Source organism: Pangasianodon hypophthalmus, chromosome 22, assembly GCF_027358585.1.
Source record: "Pangasianodon hypophthalmus isolate fPanHyp1 chromosome 22, fPanHyp1.pri, whole genome shotgun sequence".
In the NCBI taxonomy this organism is placed as follows: domain Eukaryota; kingdom Metazoa; phylum Chordata; class Actinopteri; order Siluriformes; family Pangasiidae; genus Pangasianodon; species Pangasianodon hypophthalmus.
Window position 1 is genome coordinate 17,723,264 of NC_069731.1, and position 25,283 is coordinate 17,748,546.

At 39.2% G+C, this 25,283-nt stretch overlaps 3 protein-coding genes across 3 annotated transcripts; 1 reads left to right on the plus strand and 2 right to left on the minus strand.

The window, feature by feature from the left end:
* Window positions 1-358: 358 nt before the first annotated feature.
* Window positions 359-3,280, minus strand: gtf3ab (general transcription factor IIIA, b). Its single transcript, XM_026938107.3, has 9 exons — window positions 3,042-3,280; window positions 2,859-2,953; window positions 2,676-2,772; window positions 1,748-1,836; window positions 1,598-1,671; window positions 1,424-1,507; window positions 1,119-1,351; window positions 980-1,033; window positions 359-578 (listed from the first exon to the last, which is right to left on the minus strand). Exons 1-9 carry the CDS (start codon window positions 3,156-3,158, stop codon window positions 459-461), a joined length of 963 nt encoding a protein of 320 aa, XP_026793908.2. The 5' UTR covers window positions 3,159-3,280; the 3' UTR covers window positions 359-458.
* Window positions 3,281-11,931: 8,651 nt separating this feature from the next.
* rpl21 (ribosomal protein L21) lies at window positions 11,932-15,812 on the minus strand. Its single transcript, XM_026938073.2, has 6 exons — window positions 15,733-15,812; window positions 14,987-15,065; window positions 14,831-14,892; window positions 14,005-14,117; window positions 12,912-13,062; window positions 11,932-12,057 (listed from the first exon to the last, which is right to left on the minus strand). Exons 2-6 carry the CDS (start codon window positions 15,051-15,053, stop codon window positions 11,968-11,970), a joined length of 483 nt encoding a protein of 160 aa, XP_026793874.1. The 5' UTR covers window positions 15,054-15,065; window positions 15,733-15,812; the 3' UTR covers window positions 11,932-11,967.
* A 470-nt stretch (window positions 15,813-16,282) lies between these two features.
* usp12a (ubiquitin specific peptidase 12a) lies at window positions 16,283-24,881 on the plus strand. The gene is made up of 9 exons (XM_026938072.3): window positions 16,283-16,435; window positions 20,716-20,796; window positions 20,897-21,110; window positions 21,523-21,755; window positions 21,908-21,984; window positions 22,145-22,228; window positions 22,346-22,543; window positions 22,758-22,836; window positions 23,572-24,881. The coding sequence occupies exons 1-9, from the start codon at window positions 16,388-16,390 to the stop codon at window positions 23,671-23,673; spliced, it is 1,116 nt and encodes a 371-aa protein (XP_026793873.1). The 5' UTR covers window positions 16,283-16,387; the 3' UTR covers window positions 23,674-24,881.
* Window positions 24,882-25,283: the final 402 nt, after the last annotated feature.

Here is a 25,283-nt window from a genome sequence, read left to right on the forward strand (position 1 = left end):
CTGAAATTTCCTTTACGAGTTCATCACATCAGCCAATCACAGTCAATATTCATTTACGAAACTCTTCATTTATAACGATAGTCAGCCCACCTTTCCTCTTAGCTTATGAACGCTCCTTTGAAGGAGTCCCTCTTAGCAGATTGGTGTTGAGAAAAAAAACTCATTCACATTACTAGAATGAAGTGACACTAATCTAATTTTCCTTATGCCTTAAAAGGTCAGATCAGATTTTTTTTTTTTTTTTATAAATGAACCACTTTTGTTCCTAGATCAGATGCATAGCCAATAAGTGGCCATGCAACAAATAGGACAGGTCAGATCGTAATTAATGTAATTTAATTCAACACAAAACCAGAGGTGCAGACAAGTGAGAGTTTATTTAGTAGTGCTTTTAAATGAAATTATGCTGGATAGTGAATTTAAAGTCGACTAGAAATTCCTCAGTGACCGCATGACGTTCATGGGTTGTTCTGGGACGTGGACTTGTTTAGAGAGAGATTTTGCAGCTGTGCAGACAGTTCAGAGGCATTCGACACGTTCGTCTTTGGTTTAAGCTTCTTCCATCCTCGTTTGGTCTTCTGAGAACAGAAGGAAAAGTTTATCAAGTACATTTTGCATTTATATTTATTATTAACTCAATGTGAAAATTTACCAAATACTTCTTTACTCAAGTACTATTTTGGAAGGTTTGTACTTTAGATTAATTGAATACTTGCACATCTTACTCCTTACAATTTGCCCTTCATAGTACTCCGTTATCCTACAACAGCACATTGGATCGTTGTGGATTATTTTTCCTACAACAGCACACTTATGCTTTATTCTTTACTTAACAAGTGCCCTTAGACTTCCCTTATAAGTGAAGGGAAGCATGGCCAGATTCTTGTACATGGTAAAATCACCAGAGATGCAGTAGATAGATTAGGAGAAAAAAAAAAATAGAAGTATTCCTTAAATCACTGAGGTGTCAGAGGTTTACCTGCATCTTTTTCTTCTGAGGGTCATGGACTACAGCATGTCGCTTCAGACTTTCCTGCAAATGCAAAGGAAATACCCTTTTTAATCAAAGCATAAATGATTAGTCATCTGCCCTCAGTCGCTTTTGAGCGGTTTCTCACCTCCATGGCGAAAGCTTTCCCACAGCCGTCATGAGGGCAGATGAAGGAGCGTTTGCCCTCATGGAAGGAAAGAATGTGATTCTGGAGGTTGAAACGCGTGGTGTAGGTTTTTGGACAGCCCTCCTTAGTGCACTTAAACACACGCCGTACACCCAAGTGGACAAAGAGTCTGTGCTTCTTTAGAAACCAGGCTTTATGGAAAACCTTTGTACAGCTGTCGCACTGCAGAGCCTCTGCACAGAGAAGCAGAGATTACAACTCGAAGCACAAGATCAGGACACAAATCCTCAGATGGAGCAGGTTACCTCTGTGCGCTGCTTTCCTGTGTGCCTGATACTCCGTCCACGTCCTTCCCTGGAAGGCACAGCCCTCTTCAGCACACGGATAACCTACGAGTTCAACATCAGAATAAAGTGAAGTGACTCTACAGACAAGGGCCTTTGTAAATGTTTTTTTTTTTTTTTTTTTAAATCTATTACCATCATGCACTTTCTCATGTTTTTGCAGCTTTTTAGAGGTAGTGTACTTCTTCCCACAGCCCTCATACTGACATCTGTAAGAGTTCAGTTGAGCAAATCAGATACAGTTGAGATAACGAGATAATGAAGGCATAGACAGTCTTTACTTACTCGAATGGTAACTGGTTCATGTGCTCACATTTGTGAGACTTCAGCTGGTTATTCTTATGAAATTCTTTCAGACAACCCTCATAGTCACACTGAAAACAAATGAAAAATAGCAAAAACAGATTATAATCTAAGGAAAGCATTTCACATGGTGTTGACAGAGTTACTAACAAACACCAAAGGATTTTGGAAACGAAAGAAATTCCACTCCATGACAAGTTATTTTGATTTGCAACCAGCTGATGTGGCATAAGGGCATTATGAACAAATTAAACTTTCCGCATGTTCACAAAGTGTTAATCTGTGCTGCATTTAAGGAGGGGAAAAAGGACTAACTCCTAATGTGTTAAAATGTTTCAAATTTTGAAAGAGGAATTCAATGAAAACCTTTAGTATTAAAAAGGAAAGCTTGATTTCAATGTGTGCAGCAGGAATGGTGTGTTAAACTGTTTGAGAAAAACTATATATTTATAAAAAAAAAAAAAAAAAACACTATATGCAAGTTATATCAGAGTAAAAGGGACTAAAATTAACCAACAAGTCCACATTTTAGTGTTTTTCTTGCTCAAACATACCCACTGGGGCTGTTAATTAGCTGATTAGTTCAAGCAGGTGACTAAAATTTGCAGCATAGAGTGTTCTCCAGGACCAGGGCTGGGAACCTGTGGCTTAATACAACTACACAACACACATCAATAAGTGAACTCACTTAAGTCGCATTAAAGTGAAGCTTTAGTGGCATTCTTGATTCCTACAAATCCTTGTTTTCTTTCCTTGCTTTCCCTTCTCACTCCAAGGAAACGAGGAAGGGCAATTTAAGAAAGGAGAAGCATCCCATGACTAAATCAAGAGACTATAATCCAACACTGGTTCTCAGATGATTTTGTGGCTGCATGCATGACCAATGGTGTGTGTTGCTCTTCATACTCACCACATAGTGCTTCTCCTTGTGCTGGTGCACACGTTCAACATGGTTCTTTAACCCTGCAGTGCTGGTAAAGCCCTCTGAACATCCATCCACTATACACCTGCAGATTATATGAATGAACACAGAGTTAATTAAGAGCATCAGAAGGGAATGATAGAGGAAGAGGATGTGTACAGGAGGACTCACTGGTATGGCTTCTTCCCACTGTGGCTCAGATTGTGCCTGGTGAGCTGGTAGCGGGTGCAAAAACTTTTATCACAGTTATCACATGCGAAAGGTCTCTAATGGAGGAGATAAAGGTATCAGAGAAAAGTGATTTGAACTGAAAGGGTCACAGAGATGCTCTTTACTTCCTGGTTTGTCTCTTACCAGCCCAGTGTGTTTGCAGTAATGAGCTTCCAGCTTCCATGACTTGGAAAATGAAGCCTTACAGTTGGCGAAGGAGCACAAGAAGCTCTTAGTCGGATCTTTGAAACGTTCTCCCATTTTATTCACAATGAATTCACGTTGTTGTTGTTGTTTTTTTTCTTCTTCTTCTTCTTCTTCTTCTTCTTCTTTTTTTTTCTTTCCGTCGAAGGCACGTAGATTCGCCTTTTTGCCGAACGACCACGAGCCTCACTTTCGCTTCTTTTTTATTAACCATGGACTGTACCATTATCGCACAGTGAGGACACAACTGCATTTAGCACAGACACTGTCTGATATCTGAACATGTAGACATGAAAATGTAGTACAATAACCGCTCGTTCTAAGTCAATTCAGTACAGGAAAGAAAAAAAAAAGAGAGTGAGAGACAGAAAGCATGTAGACGAATCTTACTAGATAACCGCAACAAATTATGGCTCATTCCTAATTAGCATAAGCAGACCCGTGCGTATCACGTGACATTACTTCCTCGCGAGAGGTATAAAAGGGTCAGATGGCTTTTTTTCCTTTTTTTTTTTTTTTAAACAAGAAGGTGTTGTCACTGTCACTGTTTAGCACACCGACAATAAATCCAAGCAGCATACTTTAACAAGGAGAGAGAAAAAAACAATACAAATAATAAATTCCTAAATATATATAAATATATAAAAAGAAAACTGTAATAAAAATAAATTGAGCTTAATGGGGGTTAATTAAGGTATATTCAAGTCATTCAGAGTCTTAAGGCACTCCTCTTTTTCAGTTGTTTAAGGATTGAAAGAAAATTTTCCAAGTCAAAATTTCCAAGTCCAATTTTTAAATGCCACAAAACTTGGAGCAACTTTAACAAATCTACATTTATGTATGTGAAATTTACCCATAATCAAATGATTATTATTATTATTATTATAAAATATTCACTGTGTTTTATATATGTGTGTGTGTATATATATATATATATATATATATATATATATATATATATAGAGAGAGAGAGAGAGAGAGAGAGAGAGAGTTTCACATGTTTTATGTAAAATATGATATGCATGTATAACATGTTCTTTGTTTACTCATGATTTCATTGTCATGAGAGAGTAAACTGTAGACTTTCCTAAGCAAAGAAATCCCCTAAAAGCCCATGCATTTACATATTTAGCTTACTGCAGTATTTTGGATTAACTGTTTGATTTCTCACAATCTTCAGTTTAATGATTTCATTATCACTGCAAATGTCTACCAGAGACTCATTCATCCATTTCCAGTAAGCGCTTTCTCCTGATCAGGGTTGTGGTGGATCCGGGGTCTGTCCCAGGAACATTGGGCGTGAGGTGGGAATATACCCTGGTTGGGATTGCAGAGAGACATGTTGGGGTGATGGTGAATGTGGCACAAAGAGGCAAATCAGTGATGAAAAAATCAAAAAGAGGCAACATAGTACTTTCATCATAAACTTTGTTTGAGCAATATGCCATGATAAATCTCAACATGCCCCTAAATTCTTTATCTTGGCAAAACGACTAATATTATAACAGGGAAACAAAAGTTGTATTATCTCAAAATCTTAAGAAAATTAAATTGCTCAGTCTTCTCAGTAACAAGAGATAACATTTGCTATCTCTTGATAATGACATAAATAACATAGGATAATGAGAAAACAAGTAAAATTAACTTATCACTGGAAAATGGAATGTATACAGTAATGTGAAAATGTATAATGTGGACATAAATATAACATGTTTTCACTCCATTATAATTATTGAGTGAAACTGTCTGATTTAGCACAGTATTTTATTTGTGTGTGTGTTTAAACTACCCTCTTTATATCTGCTGGCCTGTAAAACCATGCGATTGGGGATGAAGGTCTTTGGGATAGTCCGACAAAGATTGATGAAGGGTATTAAACTGTCAAAACTGGCTCCTGGAATGCGTCTGTCTGTGTCTGAAGGACTGTCATTCATGATTGACTACTAATACACAACACCCACACACATATATACACAGAATTTACGATGCACAATCATAGTTTATTGATGACTGGTAAAGCTAACTGATATGTCTGATTTACAGCAGCCGTGTGCCATTTTTTCCATTATGAAGTCCCAAAGCAGCCCTGTTTATCAGCATTATATCTCAGTGGTGACTCATCATATCTTTCGATGTCCCTCAACCCGAGTCAACTCCACAGCTGATGGTTATAATGATAGTAATGATAATAAAGTGTGTAAATAATGCAGATAAACTGATACTGAAATCATGAAATAGCAAATACACCCTGTTCACCCATGCCTTAATATATAAACATAGATAATCAACACAGATCATCAACCTAAATATCAGATTTATGCTTTTATTTACTAGATAACTTGATAGTGTGGATATTATAAACTTAAATAGCTCTGTTATACATCGCAAAAGTAAAGATTCCCCAGTTTGGAAATACACAAAAGTCAGTTGGAGCAGATGATGTTTTGGCAACATCTTCCACTTGATGAGCCGATATACAGTTAAGTATATAAGTTAATTATATACAGTTATATATACAGTTAAGTATAAAAGTTTGCATCCCCTAATGGGATTGGAATGGAAAACAAGAAAATAAGGTACCTCACACACACACACATTCACACACTCATTTACACCCAGGGGCAAATGGAGCCAGTCCACATACTGGCATGACTTTGGAGGGTGGGAGGAAACCAGAGAACCCTGAGGAAACCCACATGGATTCTGGGAGAAATTCAGTAATCATTTAAGCAAAATCACTGGAACAATAGTTTTAGCATGAGCCGTTCAGTCTGCAGATTTGATTTGAAGAAGGTTGAGTATAAAATCAGGAAGAGTTATAACAGAAACTTCAGGAAGAATCAAGCTTTAAGTTTAGTAGTTGTCAGCTTTGTACTGTGTGCATTTGTTTCTATAGGGAAACGCATATATTTTGGTGTTGTGTTTTAAGGACAGTTTTTTTCTGATTTTCTTATAATCAACACTGAGGTGTTATTTAAACAGAACTCTGGGTTTTGTTTTCATATGTTATGAAGAGTTGACGTAATTATGTTTTAAAATGCGATGTTGGGAAGCAGCTAGCTAAAGGTAGTGATTCTAAAAGTTTAAGTATACAATTTTTTAGTAGTGTGGCAGTAGCTGAGCTATGATTTTCACCAAGTGGCAGTGTAGCATGACAAAATTAGCTAGCTTGATATTTCCAGAAATGAACATAAAGTGAATTTATGTTCGAATTTTATTTTGAATTTTATTGAATTTTTTTTTTGTGCAATAAATTAGCGGCACAATAAAATCAAAATGCCACAATCGATTTTCCTCAGTTCAGTGTAGTTAGTTACTTTTTCTTTGTAACTTGTAGTGTAGCTAGTTGCTTTATCAAAATCGTAGTTTGGCTGTAGCTTAGCTATTTTAGCTTGTAGCTTGACGTTTTCAAATTAGCTTCTCCAGATCTGGTAAAATGTCCACCCACTGGTGAAACCCAAACGCCTTCCATTTCCATGTGTTCTAGCTACAGTCATGTGTATTCAACTTGCAAACCATACAATAACATTGTAGTCAACCTTCCTGCTATCTAATCCCCGTCCTTCCTTGTCCTCCTGCCCATCCGGTCCTGCAGTGTCCCAACCTTCTGTGGACAGGATCAATAAAACTGTCTCTGTATCTGAATGACCATGGCTCTGCACTGATAACCAGCAACAAGCAAAAAGAAAAAAAAAGACAAACACTGGCTCCCGGCCAGTGCTGGAGTTTAATTCATAGTGTTTGTTTCAAAACAGCTAGGCTCTCGGTCAAACCTTCACATCAGCCTGTGGCTTGTTGTACATTATATCATCACACCAGGGGATAGAATTGTAGAGACAGAGGGTAGAGAGGGACCGTGTACGAAATACGAATGATGAAGACAAGACAGCATGATGTCTCGTCTTCCTATCACCTAATCTTGCGTGTTTGCTTGTTGCCGTGGTTAATATGTAACGCAAGGTCGATATGGCTGCCTCGCTGCTTGACGGCCTCAATCTGTGAGTGTCAAGCAGGCATGATTAAGGAGCTCGTACTCCATGACTGCTTTCATCCACTCCCCAGCACAACCCCACGTCTCCCCCCCTCTGCCTCTCCTCTTCCCTTGAGTCTATTTACTCTTGCTTTATTCAATCAGTAACTGCTTATGAGTCAGCGCCTCTCGGCTCCTCTGGCACTGCTGGGAGAACTGAGTCACGTGCCACACGCTAAATCCCATGTTACACAATCTGTACAATCTGCTTGTTGCAGTTCATAGTTGGACTGCAATAATATATAAGAAATAAAACACCTGGGGGCGTGCTGTTACAGGAAAATAATCAAGGGTGAAGTGGTGCGATGCAGCGTCACTGTTATCACCCCGAAGTGGATTATTTTCCTATAAACGCTGCGCATAAAGTGTTTTACTGCTCTTATACCACAGCGATTTGCCAGCAATTACTATTTACTTTATTAACAAACTACACTTCATACTTTTTAACCAGTTATATTTGCATTTAACGTTGTGGAACGTCTGTGTGACAATTTAGTTCCTGTTATCACTACTAACACAACAACTTGTTTCCTCACCAGCGTTCCTTTATTTTCCCTTGAAATTAATAAGACAAAAAAAAAAAAAAACAGCTTGTAATGTTACAGAGAAACCAGAAAGTGCAAAGTCCTGAAGACTTTCACATGGTGGAAAACTCACTGACTGTTAGCACTGGAGCCTCCTTCCATAAATGTGACATAAACGTCTCCTTACAGAAAACTTCACTATAACAATGATTATACATTCTTCTTAAAATAACAGCATGTTTTTAAATCCGTTGATTATTAGTGTTAGATTATACAATACATTATATAGTATATTGTCGTCATACAAGTGCCTGTGGATGGGCGGTTACTATAGTAACGATAATATATTAGAATATATGAGAATGAATTACAATTTATTTAAGCTGAAAAAGATAGAAACAGGAAATATATTGTTTCTACCGCCACACCACCTTAACCTACTCAACACTAACACTTATTATGGTTATTATTATGGGTAGTACAAGCAGTACAAGTTGAGGTGGCAGTTCACATACAAACTAAACAGAGCTAAATGATGAGATTCCCAATAGAATCCATGGGTTATCAGTAGAAGGTCAGGGGTCACAGTGGGAACTCATGATCTCCCACTGGTGCTGTGGTGTGTTCATGGGAAATCATTGGTTATACATGAAACCATATGAAAATTCATGGAGCTTCCACTCAGCCTGCCAGGAACGACACCAAAAGTCCAGAATGTCTTTTGGACTCGCATGAAGCGCCCATGGCTCCCTCATAATTTTTTTCACAGAATGCACAGGATGTCGTAAGATGATTAGAACATGTGGTGCATGTTCTGCATAAAATAGTTAAGGAATAAGGTGTTAAAGGGGTGTGCTGTTACAGGAAAACAATCAAATTTTGGGTGGTAGCAGTAACTCATCTTCTGCAAAGTTGATTATTTTCCAATAACAGCATGTCCCGAAATGTTTTTTCCTTATACCACAGCAATTTGCCTACAATTATAAATGGTAATTCATTAATCAACAGCTTGCCGTACCATTTATACCATTTATAGTTTACCTTTTAACCAGAACTTCTTTTCACTGTATTGCTCGGAAGTTATTTTGTTAAGATTTTCTTTCATCCTAAGAGTTTTATTGCTAAAGTGTAACAGATGTAGCTTTGAATTTGCATTATATAATTTTTGTTGATAACATTTATTGACAAAATTCAACAGCTGCCCTTAGACTTCCATTATAAGTGAGTTTGTCATTAACAGATTATTTGGGGTTTTTTGCTCAGTGGAAGGAAAGGTGTTGTACTTCTTGTCTGTGATGATCACACATGCACTCCAGGAGTGGTGTATTGAACTTATGCTGAAAAACGCTGAAATATTCCTTAAAATCTCAACTGTTTAGGATGTGTTGTGGTTTTATCCCTGAATCGAGGATGAATTTAGGCAAATCTGGGACGCATTCCCAGGTGTTTAGTACTAACAAGCTGCCATTTCACAGTTTGACTTATCAATAACAGGCCGAGGTGTCACTTGCTGATGGATTGCTTTGGCTTTTGGCTCAGCGAGACCCGGTCACCTGCATTCAGCTGGTTAAATATGTGGCTGTACCAACACCAGCATGATAGCACAGGACACATTATCATCTGCCCTCTGTGGACAACGGATATGCACAGCATTCACTGAGGTTATCAGCCTGTTCCCGTACATTCTCACAGAATGCGCTGACCCTTTCGCCTTATCATCTCCGTACTCACACTCACACACTCGCACTCAGGCCTGTGTGTCCAGCAAAGAGTAACAACACAGGAACCAATGCAGTCGATTTGTGTCAGATGAGAGGAACGGATTTGTTGATATCTCATGAGGTCGGGCAGATTATACATAAGTTTAGCACTATCTGATTAGCCTGATACAATATAGCCATTTAATGGGAGTGAGGGTGGTGTGTTGTGTATGAAATCAAATAGAAGTGAAACTGTCTGTGAGAACATTAATAAATCAACTCTCTCTCTCACACACACACACACACACACGCATGTATACGTGTGGCTCCTATCTCAGGAAACCCTAATTGAAGTAAATATTGGGTAAATTTACTGAGCAGGGATGAGATAACATATTTGTCAGATATCCAGTCAACCATTCAGCCACTCTGGTTACACAGAGAACGTCAACACAGACGGAGGTGGGCTGTGTGTATGCACTGATCACTCACTCACACACACACACACACACACACACACACACACACACACCATTTTAGATGTTCACACCTGAAGTGGTCCATCCACACAATAAGCAGACAAATGGATTAATAAACATCAGTTTCTGTACATTCTGTTTTTTTTTTTAAATGTCATATAGCTGCTTCTTAAGATTTTTTCACACTCATATGTGCTTGCTGAACATCCCATTCCAGATTTATTCCCCCTTTGCTGTTATAATAAGCTCCACTCTTCTGGGAAGCTTTCCACTAGATGTTGGAGCGTGGCTGTGGGGATTTGTGTTCATTCAGCTACAAGAGCATTAGTGAGGTCAGGCACTGATGTTGTGTGAGGAGGTCTGGGGTTCAGTCGGTGTTCCAGTTCATCCCAAAGGTGTTCAGTGGGGTTGAGGTCAGGGCTCTGTGCAGGACACTTGAGTTCTTCCACTCCAACCTTCACACACCATGTCTTCATGGAGCTCTTTTTGGTACAGGGGCATGGAACAAGTCATGCTGGAACAGGTTTGGGCCTCTTAGTTCCAGTGAAGAGAAACAATATTGTTATGCCATACAGACACATCCTATACAATTGTGTGGATCCGACTTTGTGGCAACAGTTTGGGGAAGAACCACATATGGGCGTGAAGGTCAGGTGTCCACAAACATTTGGTAAACATAGTGTAGCTATGAGGACGAGGCCTGGACTTACCTCCCACATAGCCAAATCTCCAGTTGTCAAATTTAGTCTAATATACAGAAAAACTTAATATTCCAAATATTACCCAATCAATAGTGATGAGTGGTTTAACTGACCTAAGGTTTGCCCATAGACTTAATCGCCCGTTCTGTTTCGCTCACACAAGATGCTATGCTTGTTGGGAGGTATGCAACATTCATACGGGCTGATTCAACAAATTTACTGGCTAAATTTTCTTTATACATAGTTTTTGGTGAAATTGCTGGAGAATATAAAAATGATATAAATGTGAGCATTTATGAAGGCAAATGGTGGTTTGTAAAACAAACTATCCGTAACATTGCTAGCCAAATCAGATTGCTGCTTGCAATAATGTTAACAGACGTACTGTGCTTTTGCTTTAGGGCATTTTTGAATGCTTTTTAAGTAATTGGTAAAGTAAGAGAGAAGCAAGTGAGAAAACTGTGAACCCAAATATTTAAGTCAAAGTTAACCAGTCTAACTTGAGTCAGAGCAGTTTAGGGAACATAACATTAGAAATCAGAAAGGTGTAGCACACATTCAGCATTGTGGTGTATTAAATACACCTTTTAAAAATAAAATAAATAAAAAAACCTCCAGCTGTTTTCTTTGGTACACTTTGCTTCTATGAAAAACTACACACTACTGCCAAAGGTCCTCAATCAATCCCAGTTCCAACTGTGTGCTTCTGATTAGGAGAACTGCAAAGCTTCTGGCTTGCCAACACTGCCCCCTAGCGTTAGCTGAAAACTGGGCAGTGGTTGAAATATGAGAATACACACTCCAACATGCAGGATCTCCTCCAGCCAAACTGCCTCTCGGATTTAAGTTGTAGTATTCGATATGTAGCATCCTCAGGGTGGGAGCACCGATTTTAAGAACTCCATCAAATTTTTATTTCAATTTCCTGAAGATTTCCTAGAGCAAGTTTAATATGGAGTGACCACAGAAGAATCAAGTGATACGTGAATAAATGCAGCCAAGAGCCGCCTACTTTCACACAAAGGTTGTTTGATAGATGCTTTCCCATTGAAGGAATCACATTTTAACAGGGTCTTTACAAAGAGTCTTCAGTGAACTTTTTCTTTAAAAGATGTAGTGACTTATCTTGAAATACAAGACTTGGAAAAAGCTTGTACAATAAAACCAGCACACCAAAGTGCAGAGCCAATCAGATTTCAACATTCATCAATCTGAAGGCTGTGGCCAGAAAAGTGCACAAAAAGACATGTAACTGATTCTCATGTTGTAACAGACTACGTTAGTCACGGACTTCAGGTACTAATAATTTTCAATTCACACATTACTACTACAGAAGTTAAATCACATTAATTACATGATCAGCATAAAGAAGCAAAAACTGATCCACATACAGATGTGTGTGTGTATAAAGATCTTTATTGGGTCAGCAGATTTATGCCATGAACTCGTAGGGGATGGGCTCCAGGAGCTGAGGCGCGTTGTTCTTGGTGCTGACGAAGTGGGCTGGACGAGGGGCAGCGGGCTATCCAGAGGGAAAACAGAGGGGGGGGGAAAAAAAGAGGAAAAGAACAGCATACATTGTAATCAAAATGTACATAAAAACATAATATCAAGACACCACCACTGAATTTATAATGAAATATTTAAGCAAAACCTAAACCAACGTGGATGTTTAAAAAGAAGCCAGCGCTTAATTGGGTGAGATCTAAGAGATCTAATATATCTAAGATATATTTAAAAATATAAATAACTATGTGGATGGATTTCTAGCCATTCTAATCTTCAGGACCTGGCTGATCAATCTTAGTTTAATTAAAATAAAACTAATTGAATATAGCTTCAGCCGTTTGGCAAACAATTTTTTTTTGCATTAATTAAGAGTTCATGTTTTAACTGTATATGGTTGCATACCATGTCACTGACTCATTTACATCTAATCTATTTTATTTAGCATTTAATAGATTTACAAAGTCATGAATACACTGTAAACCGTTGACTTTGACACTATGCATTTAAAATCTTATTTCTGTCTATGCACACAGCTAGCTGTGCCATTTTACTTCTGTACATATTTAATAGCCTTTATTACATTTTTAATGTGTACTTTCAACGTTCTTTAACAATTCTGTAAATACTGTACATTATTAAGCACCATCCCTGACAAACTAGTACAATTTTTCCCAATAAAATCATGATTGTTTTATCCATTAACATGCAGCTCTAAAACCTAATGTTTATCTATCCTGGATCCAAATATTCAAGACTGATGTTTTAATTAGCAGCTCTCTCACCCATTCATGGAGACTGGAGGAAAATACAAAGTAATAATGCTGTACAAGACCCGTATAAAGTCCGCTGTGAAAACGTGCTGCGTACCTGGCGCTTGAGCTCCACCCAGGCGTTCTTGGCCTTGGCCTCCAGCTTCCTCTTCTCGTTCTCCTTGATGCGCTGCAGGAAGCTCTCTCTGCTCTTCGAGTGCTTCACATGCTCAATGCGCACGTTAATTCTCTTGGCCAGGATCTTGCCCCTTGCAGGGAGAAAATATGGAAAGTCAACGAGAACCAGCTCACAGGTGAAGCGGTTCGAGTTTGATTCAGGAGGAACAAATAAATGTGTCCTTATTGACAATCTGGTGTAGACACGTCACAGTCTGGCCAGGGTGCATAAGGAGGACTTCTCTCCCCCACATGAATGACCACACAGGACATAAAGAGGTCCTCATGGCAAAGTGAAGATGGGGTAATATCACATGGCATGGACATACTTCGCACTTGGATTGTTATGGGGTGATGGGTTTGATTAAATTTTGTTTACGTGATAAAAATCCCTTACTCCAGGGGTTCTCACCTTGTTGGTGTCCAGCAACAACCCCTAAAACTTTCAACTGTCCTATAAATCATACTACAGCGACCCCTGTTTCTCAGCTGAGGGTACGAGGCTCCACTGAAACCCCTCTGACTGTAATCTGCTACGCTTGTGAACATGTTACACTGCTACTTTTGCTATTTGCAATATCACAGACAACCAATATGAAAAGCACACAAACATGGCATTACTGATCTGAACTAAATTCCATTAATTTTTTTTTTTGGCTAAACAGCACCTCGTTAGTTTGATTTTTTTTTTTTTTTGGGGGGGGGGCGCTCAGTGCCGCCTTCCTTTGGAGCCACTCTCTTTCAGCTTATAACAAAGTGAAATACTGACAGTGTAAGTAATTTTATGGAAAAGGTGATTTAATCTTTTATGTTTATTGCTATACACACACATACACACAAGGATGTGTCACATGGTAAGGCTTCATATTAATTAATTTATTCATTCTCACCACCAGCTTGTGTTTTTAAATTGTCAATTTAGACCATGATTTGTATTATATTTGTGTCGCACAGTGAAAAATTCAAACCGTAACACCTCACAAAATTAACAGTTAATTCCAGACTGAGTGTAGTAGCTGTTGCGTTGTACTTACTTGACCTGCTTGTTGACAATGATGCCTACAGCATGCTGAGTGACGTTATAAATGCGTCCCGTTTTGCCGTGGTAGCACTTATGAGGCATGCCTTTCTGAATGGTTCCTGTGCCCTATGAACAACAATAGTTTATTAGCAGATATCAGGGTCTGAACAGCCTGGAAAGTGAAATTATGTAGTTTCAAGGTGGATTATCTCCTTTTTCCCCTATTAAAAAACCTTTTCCATGGTGCATCATGGAAAAGGAAAACAAAGTGTTTTAAGAAGAATGCATCAGTGTGAGGAATAAAGAAGTGTCTAGTGAGTGGCAAAGGATTTACAGTAATTAGTAATGTTGTTCAAGTGTATATTAATTTGATAACAGAATATGCATCATTTTCAAGGTCTGGATGCAATGTCTAAATTTCCAGAAAGGTACAAGAAGCTGTCAAAAATCACAACTTTAGCAAAAACACTTCCGGTTACTTATCTAATGGCTTCCTAGTGGTCAGTTTGTAATGTGTTATAATGCCTTTTTGACCATTATAACCAAAGATTGTTCTTGTAAAATACATCAAGTATGTGTTTGGCCTGCGTTGCAACTTTCTAGCCGATTTAACATTACACAAAGATGGAATATTAGCAAGCAGGTGATCGGACACTCAAATTAGGAGCTTTAAAGAGACTAACTTAACATACAAGAACATCTTTACTGCTCTTGTTGTCCATCTTGTAATGCTATCCCTCTTCAGAGTCTCACAATCAAGCAAATGCCAAATATAATAACGCTCAAAACTTTAAGGCTTAGACAGCTACACGAACCCTGAAACACATCACTTTGCTTACCTTGATATCAACGATATCTCCCTTCTTGTAGATGCGCATGTAAGTGGACAGAGGAACTGGGCCTGTGGAGGAAAAGCAGTTCTGCTATAAACACAGGTCCGTTTTGCTGAAAGGCAGCTGATCAGTTTTAACTCATGTTGATATGATTTCACTCACCATGCTTGCGGAAAGGCCTGGCAAACATGTACCTGGTTCCCCTCCTCTTGCCTCTTGTGTTCGTCATGGTGCCTGATTACTGGATTAAGAGATCATCGAAGATAAGAGATAATCAGACATTTTATAGCATTTAAGAGTTTTAAAGTTGTACAATATAACATCATCTGTATGAGTCTGAATTAGACAGCCCAGGACAAAGCTGTCATTCTGATGATAATGATTAGGCCCTAGGAGCTTATTATAAAAGACTGCCTATTTCTATTCAGATATCATTGCATCATTAATTAAATGCCTAATGTGACTTTAAAGATAGAAAGAACATCCATAAGCAGCTATCACTGATCCTGACTCTTAATTCCCCTTTGACTCTAAGCGCATGCTAGATCAGCCCTGAGTACTGCACAACAGATGTGTAAACCCATCAAGTAACCTTGTATAAGGAATTGTCTAGCATATAGACACTAATACAACTCGGAATACTTTCACATTTACAACGGTGAGCTAAATAAAGAGGGAAATATCACCGCCATGGTGCTTTTCTTCAGACACATAACCCACATGCTCAGCCACGCGAACGCTACACGACTCCATTTTTTTACTATTTAACACATTTAAAAGCACTCAGACTGCTCTTTTTTAAAAACACCACCAGACAAAAAAGTCTATTTCATGTTCCTAGGACGTTATAATTCGAGAAACTTGTGCAAAACACCGTTTTTAGGAACAATTACGGGAGTACATCTTACCCCCGGTTGCTCGCAAGATGGCGGTTAGGGCGGAAAGAGAATGTTGGGGTCCTGCGGCTCGGCCTTCTAAGGGGAAAAATAGGAGTCTCTAGTAATTGCCTGAATAAAATGACGTCTTATAAATGTGACGCTATGCGGTTGAATTATTGGATGACCAAAATTCATCTTTTTTTTTACGCGGAAATGCTGTTGTCAGTGGCCACAGACACCTATCTAAATGTTGTTAAGGCTCTAATATTAAATGCATTTCTATCTAAAATAATTTATATTTGAATACGTAAGACGTCAAGATGGAATTCGTGTTATTAGTTGATGAACGTAGCGTACATCTAACAGCATCAGAAACGAAATGAAACGTTGTTATTTTTTAAAAAACATCTCAATCATACAGGTGCTCAGATGAGCTGGACTTAATACCGAGCACTAAGACCCTGTGGCTTGTCCATCATGGCGGAATTCCAAATAACAACCCAGTCGCTATGTGAGTGCACTACGTAGGTAGTTTTTGATGCACTTCCGGGTCCTATGTAGAGCCCTTGATGTCGCTTGGGAGGGTTTTTAGGACACAGCCCGCGGTTAGGCTCTGCGATCGGTCCTGACTGGGGACTCGTTTTCGCCTCCGCGCGGTGATTGGGTGGAAGATGGCGCTGGCCGAATGGAAATCCTAATGACAGTTTCCAAATTTGCCTCTTTTTGTACCATGGTAAGTGAATTTCCTGTGAATCTGTCGTTTCTAACAGGGCTTATACAGCACTTTTCGCTGTCCCCTGCCTGTTTCGCATGAAGTCGGAGCAGTTTGCTGGTTTTAGCTTCCAGTTTTTTTGCTGGCTTCAGTTGCGAGCTGTTTTTTTTCCCTGTGCGCCGAGTATGGATGTTTCCGTAGGCCTGATAACAAGCTGTTGTAGTAAACAGAGGTCTAATGCGCGTTTTATTGGGCTTTTTGGTGGGATTTTACACGTGTGATCTTGTTTTAAGCCTGTAACCGCAAAGCGGAGGTCTGCGGTTTTGTGCTACAGTGAAGCTGCAGCTTGTAGCTTAGCATGAAACACACACATCCAGCAATGACAACTGAATAACAGTAAAACACAGCCATGTTACAGATCCTGATTTAAAACATTACACTGATTATGCTGCAGATGATTATACGGATGTAGGCCTTTTTTTTCCTGAAACCTAGTGTAACAGTAAGTAAGTAAATAACATGAGAACTAATGGCGGTGTTGCGGTAATCACACTCTACTGCTGGTGTTCACAGTAATATGGAGATTAAACCTTTTTATAGCATAAAAATCACTCAGAAAGGTCACTGCATATGTAATAAACGCGTTCATCATGTATCCTGTACTGCTTCGATGTAAAGTTTTTGTTATGGGGGTCAGATAATGATGATAATAATGATAATAATAGTAATAATACATGTGTAATAGTCTAAGATGCTTGTAGTGTAGGTGACACCATCGAAACACACACTTTGGCTTTTTTGGGGGGTCTGACGCCCTTATTTAAGACTTTATCCCCCAAAATAAAGTAAAGACAAAGAGTTTGATAGTTCTTATATTTACAGACACGAAAGAAAATTTAATGATTAACATAAAAATATGTTTCACGACCCGTATCAGAAAGACTCATAAATCACAATTTTTGAACACCCCTACAACGGACTGTACCATTTCTTTACTGTTGACACTTCCTCAAGCTCGACTCATTGACGTTAATGCATTGTAGAGAGTAAAGAGAAAAGCTGGCTCATTATCTGAGCAAAACTGTACGGTGTGTGTGTGTGTGTGTGTGTGTGTGAGTGAGAGAGAGAGAGAGAGAATGAATTAGCTAGTTTATCTTGTCATAACACACACCTGACTTGTATTATACAGTCACCATTTGGAGGAAAGGTTGTGACTTCATATGCAACATTTGATTCACACACACACACACACACACACACACACACACACATTGTGAGTTATTATATATACACACCTTATCTATCTTAAGTATTTAAAGTGCTCCTGAAATTAAGATTAGAGTTTCAGACCCCTTTTTGCACCTGTCCCATCATTACAGACGTCTATCTAGAAAAAATACAAAAAATAGATGTAAAAGTAGATGATTAAAATTTTTGTGATGACTCATCCTGTGCTTGTCTTGTGTTCGTACAATTAAATGCCCTGTAGTATGTTTATGCCCCGCCCCGGGGGTGTGTCTTGCTCTGCAGTAGCAGCTCTTTAGCAGTAAATGTGGATCGTAGGTGTGTTTCAGGCTCTGCGTCTTCTCATCTTGTGGTATTCCATTTTCCATCCATGCCTCAGTTGAGAAAAGAAATGGTTGGTGTGGATTTGTTTGGAAGAGCGTGGACAGATACTTTTCAGGGAAGTGTTTTCCCACCTTGGCAGAGATGTTGTGCTAGAACAAACATCAGGAACACTGTGCTGAGTTACAGTTTAATCTAACACAGCGTTACTGTGCCTGGATATGCAAATAACGATATTTCTTTAGCTATAAGCCTCTCATTTTCACATGTCGGATGCGCCACTGTGACTAGCTCGTTTAGATAGTTCCCAAAGCTACTTTCAGGTCTGGCAGGGGTTTGGTGTATCTCGAACGCTTTTGGCTGTTGTGTAAATCAGTCAAACACTTCAACACATCATCACTCTGACTCCCTGTTGTAAAACTTCACCATGAAGAGTCCAATCACGGCTCTCAAGTACTTGACTTGAAGCAGATGGCATACATGAATGCTGAAGAAGATCTGTCTGTTGATCCAAAATGTTCTGAACCTCCAGATTTCTGATTTAGTGCTAATAATCTGATTTCTTTTCCCAGGCTGTTTACATTATTGTGTTAATGTTGTATATCCGACACGAGTCTGAACGCCTGATCTGACCCACATGCAGAAAACAAGAATGAGGGTTAAGGTTAGAGAAGTGCAGCGTCGACCAAAAAAAGATGAGAAAGAAGAAGTGGAACAGCTTTTAAAAGATAAGACTAGTCATCTGAAGCGGAAAAGGCTTGTTTCTGTTGGTTCGTTTCTCTTAGAGTGCTTTCACATACTGTAGAAAGTCCTGTAGGCTGTAGACGCTGGTGTGTTCTCCCTCTCGATGCCGTTCCTTAGGCGGGTGAGAACACAGCCATCACGCTCGGGTGCGCACTGAAACAGTCGGGCTGAGAGCGTCTGAGTGACACGCTCTCGGTCCATTTCCTGGTGAACTGTAGTGCGGGTGAATTGCAGGGAGAAGACGATTCGACTCCAAACCGATTGACTTGCCGTAAGGGAAGCAAACATATCGTGTGTTTTGGGTTGCAGCTTTATTATTATTTTTTGTAAATGTGAGCTGCTAAACTTTGCCAAAGCACAGAGCTGTGGTGCTGCAGAAATGCCATGTGTTGTGGAGATTTGGACCAACATTTCTCAAAAACGAGAAAATAAACCCTGATTGATAGTTTATAGATATATTTATATATTTATATTTTATATTTATATATTTATTTAGTGCTAGCTCCATGTTCACTATGCTCAGGGGATTTTTGTGATTTCTTCGCATACTTAGTAAAACCACTTGTTTTACCAGTGAATAAAAGTTTTTGTATATTGAGTATGTTTTCAGCCCACTATTTATATTAATTTAAATTATATTCAGTCAGTGGGTTTTTTTGGGGGCTTTCTGGTTTGTTTAATTATATACAGTGTGAAACATAACTAAACCAGACATCAAATGATGCTCGGATTCAGTTTCGAACCTTCTCTTCTTTCCATCTGAGCAATATGAGGAGTTCGCTTCTTCACAATTCTTCACCTGAGGCTTCATCCACACGTACACTTATTCATGTTTTTGTAACATAGAAATAACAGTTATTTCTCTGCGATTTGGCCTCTCGTCTACACAGAAGTGGTGTTTTGCAGAAACAGAAATTACTCAGAAATGTAAAAAAAAAAAAAAAAAATCCATTTTCACTACCACCAGAGCTCACTGCTGTGAGTGTTTTCAAATCTTTTATCCGTTTTCATGTGGGCAGAGAGATTTTCGAAAACACTGGGTAAAAACAATGTTTTAAAAATATCTATATACATTCCGACAGACTCTAAGATGAATTACTACGCAGTACTACACAAAAATTCAGACTGTATCTGCTTTTAGTGCCACATATAAAAGTCTGAATTACAAATCAGATCGAGTGGTTTGCAATATCATAAAAAAAACTCAGCTTTGGGCTTCTTCCTTTTGCACTTTTTCCTGCAGTGAATGTAAATTTTACGTATTGTGTGTTAGCCCAGGGTCATAGATCTGTCTATTTAAAGAACAAGTCCAGTAATCTGTCACTCTTATTGTCACGCCATCCTTTATAAGTGACAGTGAGTGTCTTTACATGTACAAAATCATCTGCTTTAATCTGGTAAACACATTTACATGGAAGTTAAGTCATTTGGAAACCTTCATTTCATAATCAGATTTCTGTCACTAGCACGGCTGTGAGAAGATTCATTCCAGCTTTAATTAGTGAGCTGGAGCGTGATGTAAATATTTTATCGAGCGAGTAGTAAATAAATCTTGTATCGCTGAATGATTTTAACATTCCATACACAATATTCTGAGTCCTGGTTCCTGGCTCCTAAGTCGTGAGGTTGTTTTTGTAAAAATGCTATTCTCGTTCAAGCTGATTCTATTTTGATCCAAAGGCAGAGACAAGCTTTTTTTTTTTCCCCCTCTCTGGTTGTTGGCACAACATGTGAGTGTGTTTGTGTCTGATGCATTTTGACAAGTTGTCAATCTGATATGCCATGTGATGTCACGACACACATGATGACATGAGTCTGATCGCAGAACCTCTTTGGAAGATTTGCTGGTTAAGTAATTACTTTTGATTAGAATTAGTCTTGATCAAATTAAGATAGAATAAAGTTCCAAGTGTTTTAGTTATGTATATGTTTTATATCTTATTGCTGAAAATTCCCCCGAAACCATCATGCCGTGTATGTTTATGTTGCAGGGCGCCAATGCCTCCGCTTTGGAGAAAGAAATTGGCTCGGAGCAGTTCCCTGTCAATGAGCACTACTTCGGACTGGTTAACGTAAGCACGTACATGTTTAATCTCGTTTTTCGTTGCTGTCTTCAATCCTGTGTTCAATCCTGTGTTGGCGTCTGACTTGTGTTTTGTTTTCACCCCGCAGTTCGGGAACACCTGCTACTGCAACTCGGTGCTCCAGGCTCTGTACTTCTGCCGGCCGTTTCGGGAGAAGATCCTGGCCTACAGGAGTCAGCCCCGGCGCAAGGAGAACCTGCTCACCTGCCTGGCCGACCTGTTCCACAGCATCGCCAACCAGAAGAGGAAGGTGGGCGTCATCCCTCCGAAGAAATTCATCACACGGCTGCGCAAAGAGAACGGTGAGGGAAATGATTCTGTAAAAGATTCAGAAATTCGAATCAGTCTGTAAAATGGCCTCCGTTTCAGATGCACAGAAATGTTTCAGTAAAAGGAATGTAAATGAAAAGTAATATATCATGCAGATAAAAAGTGTAATAAAATGCTATGCAGGTGTGATACAGTCAGTGTAAAGAACTTAAAGTAGAACTTTTTAATACACACTCCTTCTCTAACGGCAAATTATAGACCCAATCATTTTGTGAATTCGAATTTGTGTATCGTTGTCATTAATTCTAGACAGAGTCATTTTGTGAATTCGAATTTGTGTATCGTTGTCATTAATTCTAGACAGAATCATTTTGTGAATTCGAATTTGTGTATCGTTGTCATTAATTCGATTCACTGTTTAACAACACTCGCTCCGGTTTGCAGAGCTCTTTGATAACTACATGCAGCAGGATGCACACGAGTTCCTCAACTACCTGCTGAACACTATAGCTGACCTGCTGCAGGAGGAGAAGAAGCAGGACAAGCAGAATGGCAAACTGGCCAACGGCACGCTCGATTCACAGAAGAGTAACAGCACTCCTCCGTCCAGCACATGGGTACACGAGATCTTCCAGGGCACGCTGACCAACGAGACGCGCTGCCTCACCTGCGAGACGGTAATGCAGGCGGGATTAGCAGAGAAATGAATGAGGAGACGGTTAACGTGGGATTTTAAAGCTGGATCTCCTCACGAGTCTGATATCAGTGATTATTATTATGTATTATGGTTTTTGTATCCAACATTTAATGTTCTGGTTTTATTTTGTAGATAAGCAGCAAGGATGAGGACTTCTTGGATTTGTCTGTGGACGTTGAGCAGAACACTTCAATCACACACTGCCTCAGGTGTGTGTCAGTTTTTCTCACAAGTGCATTTGCTTATTTTTAATTATGGCATGAATTCTGATCAGATTTGGACCAAAAATCAGACACTGACCACTTCAACCTACAGCTTAAGCCTGAACGATGTTTTAATACCCGCCATTTTGTCTTTTTTGGTCTTTAGGGGCTTCAGTAATACAGAGACCCTGTGTAGTGAATATAAATACTACTGTGAGGAATGTAGGAGTAAACAGGAGGCACACAAAAGGTAAAGAGAACGTCTGTGACGTCTGACCACTCTGTTAGATTTCATTGCACTCAGCACAGATGCCATCTGTTGTTTAGTCTGTGTGTGTTTACGGTAAATGTGTGTGGTGTGTCGTAGGATGAGGGTGAAGAAGCTGCCCATGATTTTAGCCCTGCACCTGAAGAGATTTAAATACATGGAGCAGCTCCAGCGCTACACTAAGCTAAGCTACCGCGTGGTCTTCCCTTTGGAGCTCCGCCTCTTCAACACGTCCGGAGACGCGACCAATCCCGAAAGGCTTTACGACCTCGTCGCCGTGGTGGTGCATTGTGGGAGGTTGGTTCGGCAAACCTCAGAATCACGCTGAACGTGTTATTTAGCTGATTATTTTCCATCAGTAGTATTTTTGAACATTGTTTCTTTATTTTATTACTTCTTATTAAAGATTTATATCTGTTTTTTTTTCTATTCATTGTTATTAGTATTGTCTTGAGCAAATTGGCACAAACATTTCCTGTGTGATTAATGTATTTTGATCTCGTCTTGACAGCGGGCCCAATCGCGGACACTACATCGCTATCGTCAAGAGTCACGACTTCTGGCTACTTTTCGATGATGACATCGTAGAGGTAATTAAAAACATTCACAAGATCAGTGGATCGAACCATTCAAACCAGCATGCTGAAGTGATCTTCATCGTTTTCTTTTCCTTTTTTTTGCCCTTCACTTCAGTTCAATTGTCACAAAGCAGCTTTACAGAAACACAGATTTAGATTTAGAGTTATACTGAGATCCCTAATCAGGAAACCAGATGTTACAGTGGTGAGAAAAAAAAGCTCCCAGAGATATGAGGAAGAAAGCTTGACACTCAAAAGGGAACCTCTTCTGTTCTGGTTGAAACCGGATAGCGCGATTATAAATTATTACTCTTCCACAGTTGTATGTAGTCAGACAGTACTAAGTGTGCTGAACAGGTGTCGACCGCTACCGTTGTCGCTTGTGGGCGTGCATCTCTGCTACTTCCATCCAAGCTTTATTTTTCTTTCTTTATTGTTCTTATTTTCTCTTTGTCTCTATACACATTTAATGAGAGGTCATATGTGAAAGCATGGTTTTAAGACAAAACTTCGGACCGCACGTGCCACAAGATTGGCCCGAGAAGTTAAACAAACCAGTTGCTTGGATTTCTCGCTTTACTGCGTCATACAGAATTTGCATCATTTTAATATCTTGACTGAAATGTTGCTTTGGGAAATCATGGCTCTGTTTCGTGCATGTATATAGAAAGTGAACAGTCGCCTGTTGCTTTGTGTCAGCGTGTTTTAGGTTCTAACATTCTTTGATGTTTTTGGTTTTCTCGACAGAAAATCGACGCCCAGGCGATAGAGGAGTTCTACGGACTTACCTCGGAAATCTCCAAGAACTCTGAGTCAGGCTACATCCTGTTCTACCAATCCAGAGACTGAGATTGTTCAGCACAGCGGCCCCTCGTGGACCCCTGCGGAACGTGCCGGCCTGCGTTTCCGAGTCCTGCTGCGTCCCACCCTGAGCAGGCTGGATCAGATCGCGCTGACCCCCTGACCCTTGACCCCAGCATTCCCCCCGCGGCAGTCCGGACGTGATGCAGTTACAGCGTTGTGTGTACGTCGTGAGAATGTTTAATCGCACTGGCTGAAATGTGTTCAATGTACTCGGCTCTGTGATACTGACAGTCCTGACATGCTGCAACCTTTATAAGCCTGAGTTTCTGACCAAAGGCTTGTGCATGGGAAAATAGGGGGCGTGTCCCGAACAGAGGGGAGGGGCTATAAACTGAACATATGGGGCTATTTGTGGGTTTATGTATTTCTACCTTGTACATAGTGGTATTTGTATAAATATTATGAAATTATAATAATATTAATTACTGATATAGGTGAAAAAGATTGAAACATTGAAAATATGTATAACACTATGGTGCACTTTTGATACCGTTTTGTAGGTGTTTGGCAGGTTTGTGTGAGGGTTTGCTTGAGACAGCCTGTTGTGAAATAATTTTCTGTTTTAAAGAAAAAGAAATAAAGTGTATAGATCGAGTGTAGATGAAGATAAATGTGAGCGTTTTATTGGATTCCATTTAACCCGGTGAAATCAGATTTAAACAAAAATATCACATTTACACTATTAGTAAAACGTTTGGTGTCTGACGTTTGCGTCTTTAGTTTTGCATATAAAAAGAAGCAGTCACAGATTTGCTGAATCTATCTGTGAGTATGAACAAATCCTCACTGTGTAGTCACTGGTTTTTTAATTATTTATTTATTTTAACTTTAGTGCAGTTTAGTATCACTCTGTCTCCCAAAATGACACCAGGAAGCAGGAAGTTATGCGAATAATAACATAGTTCCTCTTTGAGCTTGTAGAATTATCTATAGGAAAGATGTAGGGTGATAGTCGAGTGCAAAAATTTGTACACCAAAGACAAAATTAAGAAGAGTAGAAATTCTTGTCTTTCATGGATGTATCTTCATTATCACAAAAACACATAAATGAAATCAGTATCTTTGTTTCTGAATGTGTTGAATGTTCTCTGGATGTCTTTTGAAACTGTTTTTGGTTGATTTTATGTTGGAGATTGTTGTTGCAGGATTCATGCACATCACATTTTCAGCTTGGTGGATTTCTCTTTTTTTTTTAATAAATAGGTTAATTCTTGTTCTGTTTTATTTAAAAAAAAAAAAAAAAAAAGACAGGAAAAAATGTCAGTTTATTTGTATCTTATCCTCAGAGCTCCAGTGCAAATCTAAAGAACTTCAGACACCAAACATGTCAAAGCTGATTTACTGCATTTGGAATAAAAATGTTTGAAAATGTGTACATTTTTTTTCACTGAGCCATCATTTCTGGGCGTTGTTGCTAATCTGGGCTGGATCGTAGCCTGCTTTTAAATCAAATGTAATTTCCACCTCCTCATTGCTGGCCTGCATCAGCGCAGCCATCAGGAGCTCTCTCTCCTGTGTGTATGTGTGTGTGTGTGTGTGTGTGTGTGTGTGTGTGTGTGGTTTTTTTGATTGACACCTTGGCTTGTCGTGTGATG

Excerpts from the sequence above, each read along its gene's own strand:
- usp12a (XM_026938072.3), top strand. The coding sequence starts at position 16,388 with ATGGAAATCCTAATGACAGTTTCCAAATTTGCCTCTTTTTGTACCATG. Across the intron at positions 21,985-22,144 it reads TCAATCACACACTGCCTCAG|GGGCTTCAGTAATACAGAGA; the intron begins GTGTGTGTCAGT and ends TTTGGTCTTTAG. Across the intron at positions 22,544-22,757 it reads GTGGTGGTGCATTGTGGGAG|CGGGCCCAATCGCGGACACT; the intron begins GTTGGTTCGGCA and ends TCGTCTTGACAG.
- gtf3ab (XM_026938107.3), bottom strand. The coding sequence starts at position 3,158 with ATGGGAGAACGTTTCAAAGATCCGACTAAGAGCTTCTTGTGCTCCTTC. Across the intron at positions 1,672-1,747 it reads ATGAACCAGTTACCATTCGA|ATGTCAGTATGAGGGCTGTG; the intron begins GTAAGTAAAGAC and ends GAACTCTTACAG. Across the intron at positions 1,034-1,118 it reads GGAAAGCTTTCGCCATGGAG|GAAAGTCTGAAGCGACATGC; the intron begins GTGAGAAACCGC and ends TTGCATTTGCAG.
- rpl21 (XM_026938073.2), bottom strand. The coding sequence starts at position 15,053 with ATGACGAACACAAGAGGCAAGAGGAGGGGAACCAGGTACATGTTTGCC. Across the intron at positions 14,118-14,830 it reads GAGATATCGTTGATATCAAG|GGCACAGGAACCATTCAGAA; the intron begins GTAAGCAAAGTG and ends TGTTGTTCATAG. Across the intron at positions 12,058-12,911 it reads GGGTGGAGCTCAAGCGCCAG|CCCGCTGCCCCTCGTCCAGC; the intron begins GTACGCAGCACG and ends CCCTCTGGATAG.